This window comes from Babylonia areolata, chromosome 4, assembly GCF_041734735.1.
Source record: "Babylonia areolata isolate BAREFJ2019XMU chromosome 4, ASM4173473v1, whole genome shotgun sequence".
NCBI classification, from domain to species: Eukaryota; Metazoa; Mollusca; class Gastropoda; order Neogastropoda; family Buccinidae; genus Babylonia; species Babylonia areolata.
Window position 1 is genome coordinate 54,125,856 of NC_134879.1, and position 20,962 is coordinate 54,146,817.

Consider the following 20,962-nt stretch of genomic DNA (forward strand, 5'->3'; position numbering starts at 1 on the left):
GTCCCCCATGAATCTGTCAATACATTAGATCTTGACAGAAACTCACCATAAGCGGAGGGTAACGCGATGCGAGGTGATCATGGGACTGAGAGTGGGGCATGAAAGACCACAGAATTAAGGGCATCTATCTTTCATGATGAATGATGACAAGGATTACAGCAATCCTGCTATGGAGGTCCATTTAGGTTTGGGACTATATGGAAAGGCTGTACACATTTTTTATAATATGTCCTGGCATTAAGCTGGTCCAAGAGATAAAGGCATCCGTGGTGTTCAGAAATTAGAGCAACAGTTTCAAAGAACATAATTTGCTAACTGATCAGGGTTCGTCATTAACATTTTTTCACATGAGCGCCTGCGCTCTAGTTTCAGAATTTTGATGAGCGCAAACTGAAAACTAAGAGCGCACACTAAAAACATAGAGCAACAAATCTCAAACATAAATTCATTTTCTCACCTTTAATTCTTGTTTACATCAATTCCTCTTCGATACTTGAGTCACTTAATCCATTCTCCTCACTCTCACTTTCCGGCTTCTCAGTTTTCTGACGCTTTTGAAAGTTTGGCCTTCTCTTCCTTGGACCACACTTAGACCAATGATGGATAGAAGGAAGAGGGTCAAAGTCTTCGTATCTGCTTCTTCTTTTTCACTTTGATCAGCCGCCGGCTGACGGCTCCGATACCCACCTCCACTTTCACGAGACCCGCTTTCACCTTTCTTCGTTACATCGTCAGTAGGACCGTCTTCCTCCCCGTCCTCTTTCTTCTTCTTTTCGCCATCCCCTTCACCGTCAGCCTTCCTTTTTGGGATCAAATATTTCAGCATTTTGATTTTGCACGGCCGCGAAATCGATCGTGTGCTCCACTTTTCTACTCTTCAAGTCTGAAGAGCGCTCTTTTGCATAGCCTCCCCTGATTCACTAGGCCTACTTCCGGTTGAACTAAAACGTAAACAGACGGCTTTCAAACTTCGGTAAATGCAAAACGATTGCGCTTTTGACTCTTGTTTGTGATGGACAATGGAATAACAATTTAGATACAGTAGTGTATGCTTATGTCTTTTCAAAATCAAGAGCGCAAGCGCTCTGAGTCAAGGAATTTTCCAGAGCGCAATTTGTTTTTTCAGAGCGTTCCGCTCAGCGCTCCCGTTAGTGACGAACCCTGCTGATTGATCCTTTGGCTGTGTGGTCCGAGTTTTCCCATCTTAGCCCAGAGCACAATCAAAGCTGGGCAGGAGCTGGCCACAGCCTCAGAAATCCCTCCTCAAACCTGTAGCTCAGTCATCAGTCAGTAACGCTAACCAATTCACCATGGCAGTTTGTTGACGTGATATGTTCAGAGTACAGTAAAACATGTGCCAGCAAACTGAACTTCTCTTTATAGGTACACCAAACAGATACAATGTGGGGTCTGCGTTCTATCACCATCAACCTACCTTGCCAGTATCTGTTGGAGTGCTGCTGGCATACATGCTGATCATATCCACATCGTCGTCCCCAATTCTGCACACATCATCAACAATCACATCACTGTGACCACAGTACAAATCTGCACATAATACACAGCTTTATCTCCATCCTGCTGCAAAAAGTTATCAAGTATGCCAGAGGGACCTGAAAACAGATTTTCCCACACAGACATGCATGAAAATTAAAAAAATATATCATGTGAATACATTCATATGAAAGGGATTAAGCCACCAGCAGATCTATCCATATGTATCCTGATACGTGAGATGAGAAAAATCTCCACCCTTAACCCATCAAGCACTGTACTATCAATAGGTTCACCCCCCAGATGAAACCAGACACTCTACCAGCTCCTACACAGGTTAAATAGGTTAAAGGTTATAGTCTTTTACAATCAGTGGGACAGTTAATTTGCATCCACTGTGTGTATAGCTTGGCATAAAAAAGGGGGGTGGGGTGGGGTGAATTTGTATCCACTGTGTGTATGGTTTGGCATAAAAAGGGGGTTAGGGTGGCAGGATGGAGTGGGGTGGAGCTAATCCTCTTCTTCTGCCATTCTAACCTTCCCCAATAAGTCACTTATCCATTCACATCTGGGTGGACTGAGGAAAATCAGGGTAAAGTGCCTTTCCCAAAGGACACACCATGCTGAAACAGGACCTCAAACCTTGATCAGAGGTGAACACTGGAGAGATGTCCAATGCCTGATTCTGCCACAGCACCACCCAGCTCCAATATCAGTCCTGTTATTTAGTACTGATTGACCAATCAAGGTATAATGGATCAAGCTAGAAAAACAAGCTTACCATGGCATGTGTAACTCTTAACTGTAAACTGTACACACCTGTTTGCGAGGCCACTCTTGACAGTTTGGTCCTCACGTTTGGGGGGTTTCAAGCCTTTTTTTGGTAACCACTGCAATCAGAAACATGCCAAAGTACTGAAATCAGTGCTAACACATCACCTAAAGATATATAAAAACTGTTAATCAGCACATCTGACTTACTAGAATATTACTAAATCAAAACACTCCAGCACTAACACATCTCTCTCAAAAAACAACATAAAACATACGTCTGAACTTTAACAGAAATTCATTCTAAATCTTGAACTGATTGTCATTACTCTTACTTTATTGTCTTAAACTTGTTAACCACAAACATCTGAAATAAACTGATGTACAAATTTGTTTCCGTGTGGCTGGGTGTGTGTGTGTGCACACACAGAACATCACTACATGCGTGCATGTCACTTTTTTGTGAGTATATGTGAACACATTTTTTGAGTGGAGGGAGGGCGCAGGTCTTTACCTATATGATAAAACAAGAATGTCTAACATCACAATCTGTCAAAAGTTTTCAGCTTGAGGTGAGGAGGGCCTCGAGGATAGGGTGGGTGTTGGAAGGGGGGGTGTGGGGGGTGGGGGTGGAGAAATATGTTAGAAAAACAAAAACAGTGTTAAAACACCTCCCTTCACCTAGCAATCTTAAAAGGAGGTAAACTAAAATGAAAATCATTTATCATTTTCAATTCAATAGGACCAAGCTGTATGGTGAGGAAACATTTGTCCTCAGAGGTCACTCAGATAGATCTATACAGGCACCCCTATGTACACACATAGACTAATAGAGTGACATGTATACATTACCATGTCGATATCCTGCTACAGTACTAAGTAATAATAGTATGTGTTAATATGTATATGCATCTGCACTTTTTTTTTTTAATTCTAAAGATAAAAAATTGTTAATAAAATCATTACCTCTCTCTCAAACTTCTCCAAAGTAGACATAGTCATGCTGTTTACATTTCGGGAGCATTTGAATGCTATCCACTCCTGTGCGATTTGCCCTTCATCTTGACGGAACAGCGAACACAGCTCTCGTACTGAAAAGCAAGTGAGGGTGCACTGAAATTATGGTTCGTCAAACAATCATATCCATCAGTGAAGTCTGTGTGGGATCAACCATTTCAGAATGTTTGTCATAGGACATTGTGCTTCGCACCTGGGAGAAATCTAATTGTGCTTTATGATCTAATTCAAAGGATTATCACTCATCTTGTGGTACAGAATAATTGATATTGATATGGTGATAGATTGTTATTATGACACTGATAAAGTTTCTGCAAAGGTTTAATTCAAGAAATCTAAACAGTCATCCAGTTTGATATAAGAAACCACCATGTGTACGAATACTGTTGTAGTTTAACATTGTTCCTGCTCTCGCTCTTTCTCCCAAGTTTGAATGGAAAATCAAATAAGTGTCTCATCATTTGGATGAGACGATAAACTGAGGTACCATGCTCAGCATGGGAAAGAACCCAAGGCAACAAAAGTGTTCTCCTCTTGAAAAAAAAAAAAAAAAAAAAAAGTAGAAGAAATCCACTCTGATGCAGTGATACTTACTCAAATATATGTGCATGTACTCAAGGCCTGACTAAGTGCGTTGGGTTATGCTGCTGGTCAGGAATCTGCCTAGCAGATGTGGTATAGTGTATGCATATATATGTGTCCTCATACAGTGACAGTTTGAGAAACTGAAAACTTACACCCACTTAGTGTTGTAGCTGACTAGTATGCATAATTGCTTATTACTGTCACCTTTCTTTACTTAGAATTCCTACTCTTCTTTCCATTACACGACCAACATCAACTTGCGAATCAATCTGTCCTGGTTGATCCATGCTGGGTGTTTTCTTGTTTCCGAATGCTAACATGGATTACAGGATCTTTAAGTTTAAAGTGCATAATTTGATATTCTGCATACGTATATACGAAAGTGGTTTAGGCATTAGCAAGTCTGCAAATATGTTGTGCTGGACTATATGAAAAATCTCCACCCTTCATCCACCACATGCACCGAAACCAGGGATCAAACTCAGGAAACTCAAGTGAGAATCCAGTGCTTTAACCATTTGGCCACAGCACTGCTCGGCAATATCCACATTTCTTCCTCTCCACATGCTGTGTGACTTACACAAGTTACAGAGTGAACGTCCATGCCTCATGAACACTGCTCATTCCATATTCTGGGGGAAATTGTGGATATTGCCCACTGCTCTTGCCGTCTTGGGTCTGCTTTATAGTGTCAAAAATGCGTTTGAAACAACAAAATCACAACTTTAAAATAAAGTACATAAAATCTAGGCACTGCACTTCAAATTCATGTCACAATGATCTCATTTTGAACACCAAGACTGTGCCACTTGCTGTGCTATCGAATATTGATTCAAAGCCCACCAAACTCTGACAAAGAATATTTTATCGGTAATGTCCAACTTTAGCAACCTAAGTTCCTGGAGCTAAATGCACAGTATATTTCGTGTCTTTTGCAATGCAGGCATGAAGTATAACATAAACGACGATGATTTTACCGTTGTCATCCACTCTAGGTAGGCTATTTACATACTCAGAGTGGACGACAAAGGTCAAACCATTGTGTATGTTATACTTCATGCCTGCATTGCAATACACACGAAATATACCGTGCATTTAGCTCCAGGAATTTAGATTGCTAAAGTTGGACATTACCTGCGCTGCAGGATTTGCGATGGTGTACTGTAGAACTAGAAGCAGTGGCAATCAAGCATCACATCACAATTAGTCTTGCAAAAACTGGAATACGCATCAATAAAGCTTACGTCTGGGGTAAAATTCATCCGAGAGATCCACACCAAACAGTTCGAACTCTTCGGAAAGAGCGTCGTCTGTTATGGAAGGCATTTCTGACAAGATTTTGCTGTCTTTTGGGCGTTGTTACTGTCAACTGTCGAATCTCGCGCGAAAATTCAGCTTTCGTTTCCGGCTGTAAGTCCGCAGACAGGTAAAGAGGAAATACATTTTTCAATCAATAAAAAAAATAATAATCGTAGCATATAAAACGCAACTGATTTAGTATATTACATGAAATGTGGTAGAAGATGTATTTTCTAGACATGTGTAATTTTGAGAAGAGAAAAGGTTTTAAGATAGTTTGCTGTCTCGCAGCAAAGCGTCCCCAGTTTCAAGATGGATGACTGTAATCTTGAAAAGTTGGCAATCAAGCCGGGCAAACTGTCCCCAGGCTTTAACCGTAACACCACAGAATATAACGCTGTAGTCGCTAGCAATGTCGATAAGCTCAACATTGATCCTCTAACAAGTGACTCGGGTGCATCTTATTCGATATCGGTAAGAAAGAATCAGTTTGAGTTTACACTTGACATTCATGTGTCTTTGGCAGGGAGGGTTGTCATTAATGTTAAAGATCTATAAAAGTAGGGGAAGACAGTTAAAATGTAATAATATCAATTGATCTAGAAGAGGGTAAGAGCAAAAGTGAAACTCACAGATGAGTTTTTTCCATCGAGTTTGGGGGCAGCATTTGCTCAAACATGGTTGTTTACATCTGGAAGAGCCTAACTGCACCCTCTTTCAATCCCTTTAAGAAATGGCTTCATTTTCACTCGAAAAATATGTCCACCTTGTGTTCATCAGCATGCCAAGAATAAGTAGCCTTAAGATATTACATAGTTTATTTATGTCCTTATGCCTGTCACACATGCTGCTGAGTATATTATAGCATTTTCTTGACGGAACAACAAACAGGCCTTTTGGAGGGGTCTCAAACATCGTACACATCAATTCAGGTCATGTATCTCTGGAAGAGAATCCCTTTAGATGTTCCTGTCCAATTTCCCCCAAGATCATCGGATCCGTCATTAAATTAATTCCCTTTTCTTTAATAAGACAGGAGGTACTTACTCCAAGGACCAGTGAAGGATGCCTGAAAGGGTTAAGCCCCCTGTGACTGCAGTGCATGGTACTGGACCTCTGAATCTCAACAGTGAGATAGTGCCTTTAAGAAATTTGTGGGTTCTCTCTCCCCTCCCTAAAATGGACCTCCACAGCAGTGTCATTATCATCATCATCCACCTTCATCATCAATATAAAGAAAAATTGTCACAAAAAATCTGTGGCCTTTCATGCCCTGCTCTCATGGTGACCTCAGTTTCAATTCCCCTACACTTCTGTGTTTGGAGTCAGTCCAGTCAAGGTCTTCAGTGTTGGCAGGTGTGGCTGTGCATGGAGGACTCAGAATGAGCAATGTGGGAATGCCACTGAAACAGTGCAAAAGATGGGACAGCAATAAAAAAACAAACAAATGAACAAGAAAACCTGTCAGGGTTGAAATGTAACAACACAACACAAAAGATGGGGCAGCAAAAAAAACAAAAACAACAAAAACAAATGAACAAGAAAACCTGTCAGGGTTGAAATGTGTGGCCTTTGGGTTGAAAGCCCATTGCTTTAACCATCCACCCTGCAGTTTGTGATAATTGTCATCTTTGTTCATGGATCCATTTGTTGGTTCGTTCGTATCCTAGAAATTTAATTGAGGGTGGGGTTGTTTTTTTGTTTTTTTTTGTGAATTGTTGTTTTCAAGATTCAGTTGTCATTACCATTTACACATGTGTCTGTTACCCTCTTTCTCACCCTTTCCAATCTTTCATCTATCTAACCATAATTTATGATTATTAATGTAAAGTATGCAAATAATTTCAGGATTTTGATATCTATCATTTTTTTTTTTAAATGGGGGTGGGGGGTGTATCTTCAGAGCTGATTTACAGATGTTACAAACTTAATTGTTGCAGTCTTCTTTAGCATGAGACTTTTTTGGAGTGGGAGTTGGGGGGTTCATTTATATTTGTTGTTGCTTCTCTAAGTTTCATGTTTATAAATCTTCTTCTTCATTAGAGGGTGCAACTTCCATGTGTACTTACGTGCATAACTGTTTTTATAGGCAGTCATACTCCATTTTCAGGGGTGTGCATGCTGGGTATATTCTTGTTTCCATAACCCACTGAACACTGACAGGATTACAGGATCTTTAACACGCGTATTTGATCTTCTGCATGCAGATACACACAAAGGGGGACCCTCAGACTGAAAGTCCAATACTTTAACCACTCAGCTGTTGCACCTACCATGTTTGGAGATGAAAACTGTAGTTTTGGTTTTGCTGTGTTACAGGGAAGCGGTGGTTCAAAAACCGTTCCTTTGAAGGAAGGAGAGGTGACAGACATTAAAATAGAAGTGACAGCGGAGGATGGCACAGTCAAACACTATATCATTCATGCCAAGCGACTCTCAGCCAAAGATGCCAGCCTCAGTAATTTGAAAGTGGACAAAGGGACTTTGGATCCAGACTTCACATCTGATGTAACAGAGTATACTTGTAAGATGCCTTGTCTTAACATTGGTCTTGTCATCTGGAATAGACTCCTTTCTTTTCTGCTAGTCATGCACCATCTATAGATGCAATCATTCAAGTCTGCACTTATAATCCACCTCTTCCGTAACTGCCACAATTAGGACTTAGTGCAGTATTCAGTTCATCATATTCTTTGTTTGTGTTACGCTGCTGGTCAGGCATCTGCTTAGCAGATGTGGTGTAGCGTATATGGATTTATCCAAACGCAGTGACACCTCCTTGAGCTACTGAAACTGAAACTGAAACTGAAACTTTGTTTGTGTCACTGTGTGTTTACGTATATGTATGTACATGCTTACATGTTGTTGTTTTTTGTATGTGTGGGTGTTTGTGTTGTATGCCTGTATGCGAACATGTCTATGTATGTGCAGTTGCATGTGTTATTTTGCGTTGTGTCACTGTAACTTGTTTTATGTATTTGAAAGTGCACAGAGCTCACTGGAGATAAGGTGCCCTACAACACCATTCTAACCTTCCAGTTGTGGGGGAAGTACTATGTTCACTGCCAGTGCAGCCAATAAGATATTGCAATAGCATAGTATCATGTCTTGACTATGGTTTAAGATGAATTAAACACACACACACACACACACACACACACACACACACACACACACACACACACACACACACACACACACAATGTCTATGTAACATATCCCCCACATGCCATTATTTACTGAACTTGTGTTGGGGGAAAAAACAGCATTCTTTCTTTAATTTGCATTCAGCAGAATCAGGTGATTCTATCATTCTTTCTTCTTCTCCTTCTTTTCTGAACAGACTGCCATTTTGTACAGATCACTGGTGTTGTTATTGCACATAGTGTATATGAAAACAAACAAATCGATGGAACTTTTATCCAAGATATGAATCCATTATTACAATAATTAAAATAATTATATAATGATTCACTGAATATCTAGAGTTTGAACAGGGGTGTGATGTGGTGGTTGTCCGTATTGAAGATAATGCTGCTTTATGTCTATGAGTGTATATTCATTTGAAGGTTACTTGAAAAAAATAAACTTATGTTTTGATTTCAGTGTTGGAACTTCTTTTTGAATCCATGGATGATATGTGCGTAACTTGATTTTCTCCCTTACAGGTCTACTTCCATGCCAGGTGACATCAGTGAAAGTCACTCCTGTGGTTCCGGACCCAAAGGGGGAAGCTTTGCTGAATGGAGCCAAACCAGGGGAGGCTACTTCTCTGTGTGTAGGGGAGACGCGAGTGGAAGTGCAAGTCACTTCCCCTGATGGCTCCAATAAGAAGGTTTGTGGGTGTGAATAATACAGTTTGTTCATGTGTGTGCATGTGGAGGTATCAGTGTATATCTACTTTACATTATCTATTATCTTTATTACTATTTTATTGTAAATGTTCTTATTGGTGTAATAATCAACATCAAGCATTAAAAAAAAGGACCGTTATTGCTTCTCATTCTTCGAATCGCCATTTTTTTCTTCTTTTTTTTTTCTTTTTTTTTTTTTTTTTTTAAATGTATTTATCTATTATTTATTCACCCATTTTTTCTTTTTCTTTTTTTTTCTTTTTTTTTTCTCAAGGCCTGACTAAGCGCGTTGGGTTACGCTGCTGGTCAGACATCTGCTTGGCAGATGTGGTGTAACGTATATGGATTTGTCCGAATGCAGTGACACCTCCTTGAGCTACTGAAACTGAAACTGCATGTGGAGGGATAGGGGGGGTGGGGGGGGGGGGGGGGGGGGCGGAGAAAATAGGAAACATTTGTTTGTCATGACACAAAGGTCTATGGATGCAACAACAAAGGGCAAAGACAACAAAACTAAGTGTAAGATGTGTCACTTATGACACAACGTGTACTTTGAATCATTCACATGCGAACTGTGCTGGTCAAGTGTACATGTGTACAGTTTTATTTTATGTGCATTGTTTCTGTGTGCGTATTGCATGTGTGTGTGGCAGAGGGAAGGGAATGTGTGTGTTGATGTATCTATTAATTCATGCATGCAGGGCCAAGTTCCTGAACTCTACATTCATGACAGCGTTCGTTCCATTTTCTGCTCTACCAGGTTTACACCCTTGACCTCATCCGCAAGCCACTGCCAAGGTACGTCAAGTTTGTTGATCCCAAGAAAGCCTTGGAATTTGAGTGCCCCATCTCACTCAGTCCCCTGTATCGACCAATCACGGTGAAGGACAGTAACCCCAAGCACACCTACTCCGCCCCCTTCATGGACTCTGTGACACGGACGTCCAAAGTGGACCTGCTGAACGGTCAGACCCTCCCCTCAGACTGGCGCATCGTTGACAGGGAGCTGGAGTCCAAGATGTCCGCTGAACTGGCGGTGATTCCACTGACTTACGGTGGTGAGGTTTCTTAATGAATGCAATGCAGTGCAATACAATACAATACAATACAATACAATACAGCACACGTTGCATTCAAGTGGTCTGAAGGGTCTGTTAAACTACCAAAGTTTTTTTTGTGTGTTTATATATATATATATATAAAATTGTAATTCATTGTATTTCCGGTTGAAGTGGCCTGAACAATACTAGAGAAACTGGAGAGGAAGTATGTATGCCTTGAAAATACTTCTAGATTTCTAGATTTCATAAGATGTTTACATGTTTCGTTTTTTTTTATTTTTAATTTTATGAAATTTTAGATTATGAATGGCGTAAATGAAATACCAATTTTCCTATTTTCATATGTACATTTCTGGTATCAAAGTTAAAGAAAGTTTTATGCCACTGTAGATTTAGTTGAACTAACTCTAATTTATCAAGTGAAAAGTGAGTTGACATACTCAATCCCTTCTTCATGGTTTTGATATTTTGCAGGTGCATCAGACCCTGTCAAGTTTGGAGAATTAGCTGCTCAGCTGGAGAAATGCAATGTACCACCTAAAATAGAGGTGTGCAGATTGCATTTTGTCAGAATCACTGCCTTTATATTTTCCACCATGTTACATCTTTTTTTTTTAAGTGCTTGTGATGAAACAGTTATCATGTGGTTATTTACAATGTTACTCTGCATTTGCCGCTGATGTATTTGTGAGTCTTCATGTGTGTGGTGTCACATTAAGAATTATAGTAGTGGCAGAAGTACTATATTTTAGGTCTTTTCGCGTCTGTCATGCTAACTCAAATGATAAAGAAAGAGAAAGGGGGTTGTGGATGGACAGACAGGCGAACACACACACACACACACACACACACACACACACACTCACACACACACACACACACACACACACACACACACACACACACACACACACACATGCATGCACACACGTAGACAATGGACAGTTGATGTACTCTTCAGTCTTGTCCTACGCTAAGGTTCTAGCATCCCCAGTCATTCACGACATTCATTCTTCTCTTTCTTCACAAATCAGTTGACGTTCACCCTGACACCCAATGCTGAGTTGAGCATGGACATTATATGAATGGCTTTTTTGTTTGCAGTCTTTATAGATGGGTGTATCTAACAGTTAAATATTTCCTTCTTGTTAACCGTGGACAAGTGGCATAGCAGTAAGCTGTGCTATAGTATGTTGTGTTTGTTTTTCTACTGGTGTTGCTATGCTGCCTTTCATGCCTTTCCGTCTACCACTGTCTGTTCCTTCCCCTCTGTCTGTCTGTATTTCTGTTTCAATATTGTTCTTTCTCCTCTGTCTGTCTGTATTTCTGTTTCAATATTGTTCCTTCTCCTCTGCCTGTCTGTATTTCTGTTTCAATATTGTTCCTTCTCCTCTGTCTGTCTGTATTTCTGTTTCAATATTGTTCCTTCTCCTCTGCCTGTCTGTATTTCTGTTTCAATATTGTTCCTTCTCCTCTGCCTGTCTGTATATCTGTTTCAGTATTGTTCCTTCTCCTCTGCCTGTCTGTATATCTGTTTCAGTATTGTTCCTTCTCCTCTGTCTGTCTGTTTCAGTATTGTTCCTTCTCCTCTGTCTGTCTGTATATCTGTTTCAATATTGTTCCTTCTCCTCTGTCTGTCTGTATTTCTGTTTCAATATTGTTCCTTCTCCTCTGTCTGTCTGTATTTCTGTTTCAATATTTTGGCAGTAGTAAAATGGTAATGGTAATATTTTTTCCTTTCTGTTCTGTCTCAGGATCCAAAGGATAAATTTTCAAAGGCGGCTCTGTCGGTGAATCATACAGTTGAGGTATGATCTGAATATGACGACAAATGAGATTTTTTTTCTTTTTTCTAAAAAATCTGATCATGTTAGTTTCATGCCACTTGCAAACACTTCGATTCATATTGTGTGAATTTGTTGAAAAATTTCAGAATTTGTTTTTGAACGTTCTTTTTTTTAATTGACAGTTTCAGTCAAGGCAATTGCTTTTTTTTTTTTTTTTTTTGCTTTTGTGTGTGTGTGTGTGTGTGTATGTGCGTGTGTGTGTACCTGTGAGATAGAGAGAGAGGAGGAAGAGAGGACACAGAGTGATTGAGAATGACAAAGTTTGTTTGGTTTTTTTTTAAATCAATTATATTTATCATCAGGATTGGTTTAGGTTCCACATTTCATTATTCGCCCCCACCCCCCATCCTGACCTCTTTCTGCCTCAGCCATTTTTTCCATATCAGTCTTTTTAGCTTTTCTACACATTATGTTGTTGCACGCTAAAGGTGAAAAGGGATTTGAACCTACCACTTCATTGTCAACTGGAGCTGTAAGCCAAATACTGTACCACCAAAATTCCCTTGTTTGATGGCATACATATTTGTAGAGGGCTGTGATGAGTGGCAGAAGAGATCACAGAAGTGAGGACTAACATACTGAAAGGTACACGTTCCTTGTGAACAGAATGGCAGAAGAGATCAGAGAAGTGAGAACTAACACACTGAAAGGTACACGTTCCTTGTGAACAGTGTTGCAGAAGAGATCACAGAAGTGAGAACTAACACACTGAAAGGTACACGTTCCTTGTGAACAGTGTTGCAGAAGAGATCACAGAAGTGAGGACTAACACACTGAAAGGTACACGTTCCTTGTGAACAGTGTTGCAGAAGAGATCAGAGAAGTGAGAACTAACACACTGAAAGGTACACGTTCCTTGTGAACAGAATGACAGAAGAGATCACAGAAGTGAGAACTAACACACTGAAAGGTACACGTTCCTTGTGAACAGTGTTGCAGAAGAGATCACAGAAGTGAGAACTAACACACTGAAAGGTACACGTTCCTTGTGAACAGTGTTGCAGAAGAGATCACAGAAGTGAGAACTAACACACTGAAAGGTACACGTTCCTTGTGAACAGTGTTGCAGAAGAGATCACAGAAGTGAGAACTAACACACTGAAAGGTACACGTTCCTTGTGAACAGTGTTGCAGAAGAGATCAGAGAAGTGAGAACTAACACACTGAAAGGTACACGTTTCATTGTGAACAGTGTTGCAGAAGAGATCACAGAAGTGAGGGCTAACACACTGAAAGGTACACGTTCCTTGTGAACAGAATGACAGAAGAGATAAGAGAAGTGAGAACTAACACACTGAAAGGTACACGTTCCTTGTGAACAGTGTTGCAGAAGAGATCAGAGAAGTGAGAACTAACACACTGAAAGGTACACGTTCCTTGTGAACAGTGTTGCAGAAGAGATCACAGAAGTGAGAACAAACACACTGAAAGGTACACGTTCCTTGTGAACGGAATGGCAGAAGAGATCACAGAAGTGAGAACTAACACACTGAAAGGTACACGTTCCTTGTGAACAGAATGACAGAAGAGATCAGAGAAGTGAGAACTAACACACTGAAAGGTACACGTTCCTTGTGAACAGTGTTGCAGAAGAGATCAGAGAAGTGAGAACTAACACACTGAAAGGTACACGCTCCTTGTGAACAGAATGGCAGAAGAGATCAGAGAAGTGAGAACTAACACACTGAAAGGTACACGCTCCTTGTGAACAGAATGGCAGAAGAGATCAGAGAAGTGAGAACTAACACACTGAAAGGTACACGTTCCTTGTGAACAGAATGGCAGAAGAGATCAGAGAAGTGAGAACTAACACACTGAAAGGTACACGTTCCTTGTGAACAGAATGGCAGAAGAGATCACAGAAGTGAGAACTAACACACTGAAAGGTACACGTTCCTTGTGAACAGTGTTGCAGAAGAGATCAGAGAAGTGAGAACTAACACACTGAAAGGTACATGTTCCTTGTGAACAGTGTTGCAGAAGAGATCACAGAAGTGAGGGCTAACACACTGAAAGGTACACGTTCCTTGTGAACAGTGTTGCAGAAGAGATCACAGAAGTGAGGGCTAACACACTGAAAGGTACACGTTCCTTGTGAACAGAATGACAGAAGAGATCACAGAAGTGAGGGCTAACACACTGAAAGGTACACGTTCCTTGTGAACAGAATGACAGAAGAGATCACAGAAGTGAGATCTAACATACTGAAAGGTACACGCTCTTTTTCTGTTGCAGTCTAGGAAGTGGGAGAAACAACTACAGCAAGTGTTTGATGAAACAGACCCTGGCAAACTGGTGACTGCAGGACAGAAAGAGCTGGAAAAGTACTATGCCAGTCTTCCCAAAACAGGTGATGGATTAACATTGTTTTTTGTGTGTGTTTTTTTGGGGGTTTTTTTGGGTTTTTTTATCTAGCCATCAGTATACATATTACATACATCTTTTGCAGTAACTGGCGCACCCTACAGTCCGGAGCATGTTATGTATGGATTTTTATACAATATGAGTTTGAGAGAAATAGTTTCAGCGGGCTGTCATTTTGAAGTCAACATCTGACATCAGTGTCCACCTCCAAATGTAATGGTTTGTGTTCTTCTTTCAGATTTCTTCTTCTTTTTTTTTCCCCCCTCAAGGTCTGACTAAGCACGTTGGGTTATGCTGCTGGTCAGGCATCTGTTAAGCAGAAGTGGTGTAGCATATATGGATTGTCCAAACGCTGTGGGGCCTCCTTGAGTAACTGAACTGAACTGAACTTTGTAAAGCTATAGATGTCATACAAGACATTTGTTGTGTTCATGCTGATGTACAGGTTATATTTGATGTTGGTATGATTATTTGTGAACGTCCACACTTTGTTTTTCATCAGGGAAATTCTAATATGCTGGGGATCCTACAGTCTAGGCAGGTTCTCCTGGCATGTTGACGTGGAAAAACAAAGAAAATATACTTGAGTCAACAGGTATTTCCTACAAACTGACACGTGGGGACACAGCCAGATATACTACAGAAGTTAGTTCCCTTTACTTGCGGTTTGTGCATATATAGACCTGTATGTGTACACCATTTTGATAAAAAATGAGTTTTGATACCAGGGCATTGCTCGGGCTCAGGTGCTGAATGAGTTAACCTTTAACTCATCTGGACAATGGAATGCGTGAGCATTCCTACATAAAATGTATTCAGATTCGGACGACGGAATGGAATAGCATTTTCCAAAAATAAAAATCCATCATGTGCTGTACACATGATTTTGTGATTAGCCAAGCAGAGTGCGCTATTCTGGGTCACTCCACAACCAAATGGTATGATTGGCCAGCCTGTCATGTGTGGCCTGTCTCGCACACACGCTGACAAAATCACTGACCGGTCGCCTGCTCGCGTGGCAGCCTGTTAGCAAATGGCGTGTGAAGCGGGTTCTTTTCAAAATGTTGCGGAGCGAACAAGGCAGTGATGGCAACGTTTTAGTGTTGCCAAAGTACTTGAAATGTTACAAACTGAAGAGTCGGACATCGAAGAGGTGGATGAGGACGAAGAAGAAAGTGAATTAAGTGCAGAAAGCGAGCATGGGTGTGGTGATTCGGGGTGAACAGTTGGCATTAATTTCTACATAATGGCAAAATTGTAAAAATAAGATGAGAAATTTGATTTTTTTAAAAATATGTAATAGCCCAACACATAATAAACCAGTTCTGAAAGTTTCATTTTCTTACTCTGTATTTTGTATTTTTTGTAATTTTTTTTTCCCAAACCCTTATAAATGGACCGTCGTGTGGGGGAAAAGCAAGGGAGAAAACTTGCCATCCCGAGTGAGTTTTAACCTAAAACTTAACTTTAAACTTAACTGCCGGCTCCTCTTCACAGGCTGACGTGCTGATATGTTTCGTTACGTTTTGGTGTGGATCAGCCCAAGGCTTCCACCAGTTCAGTGCAGGAGAGTCCCCGCTGGACCACCTGCAGGATGCCGTTCAGTGCTTCGCCACTGCCATCAAGTTCAAGGCCAAAGACGCCAATCTCCACTTCCAGCTCGCCATGGTCTTGGAAGAGAAATATTTTGCCGAGGACATGTTTGGTCTCAAGAAAGCGGAGGTTTGTTTTTCCTTTTACCCTTAATAAAATTTTTTTTTTTTTTTTTGAAAGCAGAACTGACCACACAGTGTTTTAGTTTAATGCTTGCTTGTGCAGCTGAGTCTGACTGCCTTGTTATGGTGAAACTCTGAGATGTTTGAAACTTGTTGGGTTGGTTTTTTTTTTTAAAGTAGATTATAATGAATAAATATGTGGATTTATATAGCGCCTGTTCTCTAGATTTGTCTGTAGGTGATTTACAAAAACTGGTAAACGCACACACAGACACACACACACATGCACGCATGCAGAAACACACACAACACACATGCACACAGATACACACAGACAGACACACACACACACATACATACATACATACATACATACATACATACATACATACACACACATACACACACACACACACACACACACACACACATACATACATACACACTCACACACACACACACACACACACACACACACACACACACACACACACATACATACATACATACACACACACACACACACACATACATACATACACACACACACACACACACACACACACACACACACACACACACACACACACACACACACACACACACACACACACACACACACACACATGTACACACACACACACACACACACACACACACACACACACACACACACACACACACACACACACACACACACACACACACACACACACACACACACAATGGCAAAAGCCTACAGATGGGCCAACATGAAAGTGAGAGCTGTATGATCAGTGAATTATCCACTGCAGTAGAAATTCATTCACAGCTTAGGACTGTTACTCTCAAACTAGGAGGCAACATTGCACTTGCTCTTAGTGCTGCAGCCTTGAAGACTAATAGGCCTTTTGTGGACCACCCCCCTCTTAGCTGAGAGAGTGGAGATAGAACTTCAATCAAATTCTAGCCCTGATAGTCAGGACAACAGTTGCCTTCTCTGCTGTTCTGGTGGTCATATAAGCTGGACATGACTATTATACATACTTGCATATATTATAACTGCACAGGCTAGGGAGGATGCCCCCCACCCATCCCCCACAACCCCACCCCCCACACCACCCTTGCCTCCTCTGCTGTTCTGATGGTCATAGAAAACACGACTATCATACCTATACATGCATACTTTATGACTGCACAGGCTAGAGAGGATGCCTCTCCCCTCCCCCCTCTGCTATTCTGATAGTCATCATCGGACATGACTGTCATAATACATGTATACATATTATTACTGCACAGGCCAGCGAGGATGTCCCGTCATTCAACGTCCAGGCGAAGGAGAGCTCCAAGGAGGAGGAGGTCCTTGCCATCTGCAAGCTGCGGAACGTGGACGCAGGGGCACCGGTGGCCCATCAGCTGAAGGCGCTGGACCAGGAGTACCATCACCTGATAGACAGTGGTCAAGGGGGGAAGGCCGAACACGTTCAAAGTCTCTATGCCTGGTTCTCCAAAAAAGTCTCTCAGGTTGGCATGGGCAGAAGTATTTCTGTGTGGTATAGGTTTCCATTTTGGCGATTTTGCCCTCTTTTTATTTCATTTTATTTTGTTTTAGTATCAAGAAAGTGTCCCTACATCTGATTCTTAAAAAAAAACCTCTCAGGTTGGTATGGGTATGAGTGTGTCTGTATGATACAAATTTCCCAATTAGTTTCATTTTTGTTATTCCCTTTATTTTACTTTGTTTCAGTATTAAGACATAGTCAGTGTCCAGTTCTCCTAAACAGTCGCTCAGATTGGCATGGGTGGCAGTACTTCCTGTATTGATTACCGTATTGGAACATGTCTCTATGTCTAGTTCTCAACAACAACAAAAAAAAACTCTCTCATATTGTATGCATTTCTGTATCAATACATTTTGGCAATCTGCCCCCCCCCCTTTTATTTTACTTTGTTTCACTATTAGATACTCATATTGGTTAAGTGGCATCTGAGACGTGTTTTTTAAACATGAGCGCGCTTGCGTGCTAGCTTCAATAGGGTGAGTGGCGAGGCTGAGGAGTACATATGCAGCGAAATGAATGTGAGGCGGAAAGTAGATCTTATGTTTACCTTGGGGATGTGCATTCTGGGTATATTCTTGTTTCCTTAACCCACTGAACTCGGACATGGATTACAGGATCCATTCCAACGGACGTGCGTATTTGATCTTCTGCTTGCGCATACACACGAAGGGGGGTTCAGGCACTGGCAGGTCTGCACATATGTTGACCTGGGAGATCGTAAAAATCTCCACCCTTTACCCACCAGGTGCACCGAGATTCGAACCCAGGACCCTTAGATTGAAAGTCCAATGCTTTAACCATTTGTCTATTGCGCCTGTCAAACCATTGTCAAAAATGATATGCTTAACTATCACATCTTTGAAACAAGTGCACTTGATATTACGGCAATATACCTAGCTGTAAACTTTTTCAGTTTTGACAAATGATCAGCCACCTCCCACCCATCGGTTGCTTGTCATTATGAGCTCAGGGTTTTCCAGAAGCATTTTGTTTGTATAGTTGGTCGGTTGGTTGTTTTTACATGTTGTGTGCATGTTTGCTGTTTGTGGAAATAATGTGCAGAGCCTCTATATGTCTGCTTCTCAAATGAAATCTCTCAGGTTGGTTGGATAAAGTGTTTGTTTGTTTGCTTTGTTTTTATGGCTTGTGTGTGCCTGTTGCTGTTTTTTATTCTTTTTTTATTATTATTAATTGTGGAAAATAAAAGTCACTCATTGCGTCCGTTGGAATGGATGTGGGTGCATTGAAAGTTTAACAGGTGAAGGAGAAGGAGGGGTAGATACTGTCTTATATGCAGATAATCTCTGTAGGCATATTTTTTGGTTTGATTTTTTTTTTCTGAACGTCACTTCTCTTGACGCTCAGGAAGGAGCAGCAGCCCACAAAGCGGAGGATGCTGGGAATCCTCTGGGTCAGGCCTACCTCAAGTACCTGGATGCGGTGGCCCTGGACGAATCAAAGTCGATGTACAACTTCCACGTGGGGCGACTGCTGGTGGTGCAGGGTAACTACCCAGAGGCCGTGAAGCAACTGGAGGCTGCGCTCTGCTGGAACTCTCAGCATCAGCTGTCCAGGTGATCGGCATGGCGCCACCCCTTGTCCCCCAGCACCCCCCCCTCCCCCACCCCTCCTTACTACCCACACCAGTTACTGAGTTATATATTGCACAAGAGGGGTAATAAAGAAGATCAGAAGTTTTTTTGTTTTTTTAACTCACTCAGTACGGCCAGTCCTCTCTTCTCCTCTACACAGACCCCTCGGATGTCCAGTGGGTGTCTGAATGACCCAACCTTTAGCTTCCATCGTCAGAATTGTGGTATTCTTTGTCAACATTCACGTCTTCAGTATAAGAGCCTTCCGCTTGCAATATTTTGATGATGGTAATTGGGGTGAAACGCTGTTAACGTCGTCTCTTTCGCCGTTCGTATGGAAAGAGTTAATGTATGGTCTACATGGGAGTGGAACTAATGACCCCTGCACTCTGTTTGACCATGGCAAAACTGGATTCTTGAAGTGATGAATGTTCACGAGCGTTGGTTTAAGTGAATTTAACTGGAGTTGTGGCCTCGTGGTAATGTGTCAGTCTGGAAAGCAAGTGAGTCTGAGGAGGTTCAAATCCCACTCTCACCAATATTTTCTCCCCCTTCATGAGCCCCACAGTGGTGGTCTAGACACCAGTCATTTATAAGAGATGATTAACCCCATGTCATGTGTGTGGCATGCTTTTAGCACACGTAAAAGAACCCACAACAGTAACCTTGATAGGAAAACCGATACATTTGCAGAAAAAAAATATCGGGGTGTCCTTGCGCTGTAATGACATGCTGTCCCTGTGATGGGCAGCCCAAATTTCACACAATGCAATGCAGTACAGTGCATGCAATACAATGCAATACACAACACAACACAACACAACAACACAACACAACACAACACAACACAACACAACACAATACAATACAATACAGTAAAATATTAATCAAACAGTACTCATATTTTTATTTTGAACATAATACAGTGCAGTACAATATTTATTAAACAGAATTTCTAGATTGACCATGTCACAATTTCAAGACTGACCATGTCACAATACAGTACACTTTAAGATTGACCATGTCACAATACAGTACACTTTAAGATTGACCGTGTCACAATACAGTACACTTTAAGATTGACCGTGTCACAATACAGTACACTTTAAGATTGACCATGTCACAATACAGTACACTTTAAGATTGACCGTGTCACAATACAGTACACTTTAAGATTGACCGTGTCACAATACAGTACACTTTAAGATGGAGAGAACAAGAAGAAAATCCTGTAGAAAGTCCTGACCTTGATATAAGTATGTCTTAAAGTATGTTTATACACATGCAGAAAAATAGAATGTGCACGTTAAAGATCCCGTAATCCATGTCAGTTTTCAGTGGGCTATGGAAACAAGAACATACCCGGCATGCACCCCACCAAAAAATGATGTTTACATGGCGGGGGTAAAAATGATCATACACATAGAAGGCCATTGGTGTATACGAGTGAACATGGGAGACATAGGAATGAAGGAATGAAGAAGACGTTTCAGTAGTTGGTTTTTTGTTGTTGTTTTTTTGGGTTTTTTTTTTTAAGTTTTTTTTTATTTTCCCATTTTTATAACACATGGACAATTGACATGAAGATATAAATGAATAAATACATATATTGGGAAAAGAGAAAGGACAAATCTGACAAAAACATAGTAACAATAGGAAAATAAAAACAAACAACAACACTAAAAAAACAAAACAAAAAAACAACCAAAAACAAACCACATATAACTGATATACACATATAATATTCTAAGTAAAAACAACTGAGAATGTTTGAATAAGTCATTTTAAATAAGTCTTCAAAAGACGTTTCAGTAGTTTATTA

At 40.8% G+C, this 20,962-nt stretch overlaps 2 protein-coding genes across 4 annotated transcripts in view; one reads left to right on the top strand and one right to left on the bottom strand.

The window, feature by feature from the left end:
- Positions 1 to 5,254, bottom strand: part of LOC143281312 (DNA polymerase alpha subunit B-like) — a 43,449-nt gene extending 38,195 nt beyond the window's left edge. For both annotated transcript variants that reach the window (XM_076586498.1, XM_076586497.1), the window contains exons 1-4: positions 5,112 to 5,254; positions 3,232 to 3,356; positions 2,314 to 2,384; positions 1,436 to 1,502 (exon numbers count right to left, since the gene is read on the bottom strand). In XM_076586498.1, the coding sequence (XP_076442613.1) occupies positions 1,436 to 1,502; positions 2,314 to 2,384; positions 3,232 to 3,356; positions 5,112 to 5,193 (345 nt within the window). In that variant the 5' untranslated portion in view covers positions 5,194 to 5,254. The remainder of the gene's footprint in view (positions 1 to 1,435; positions 1,503 to 2,313; positions 2,385 to 3,231; positions 3,357 to 5,111) is intronic.
- Positions 5,255 to 5,477: 223 nt separating this feature from the next.
- The window catches only part of LOC143281313 (uncharacterized), a 36,353-nt gene continuing 20,868 nt past the window's right edge, over positions 5,478 to 20,962 (top strand). For both annotated transcript variants that reach the window (XM_076586500.1, XM_076586501.1), the window contains exons 1-10: positions 5,478 to 5,640; positions 7,486 to 7,690; positions 8,835 to 9,001; positions 9,781 to 10,078; positions 10,556 to 10,629; positions 11,836 to 11,889; positions 14,164 to 14,278; positions 15,833 to 16,014; positions 17,286 to 17,510; positions 18,914 to 19,122. In XM_076586500.1, coding sequence (XP_076442615.1) covers positions 5,479 to 5,640; positions 7,486 to 7,690; positions 8,835 to 9,001; positions 9,781 to 10,078; positions 10,556 to 10,629; positions 11,836 to 11,889; positions 14,164 to 14,278; positions 15,833 to 16,014; positions 17,286 to 17,510; positions 18,914 to 19,122 — 1,691 coding nt within the window. In that variant the 5' untranslated portion in view covers position 5,478. The remainder of the gene's footprint in view (positions 5,641 to 7,485; positions 7,691 to 8,834; positions 9,002 to 9,780; positions 10,079 to 10,555; positions 10,630 to 11,835; positions 11,890 to 14,163; positions 14,279 to 15,832; positions 16,015 to 17,285; positions 17,511 to 18,913; positions 19,123 to 20,962) is intronic.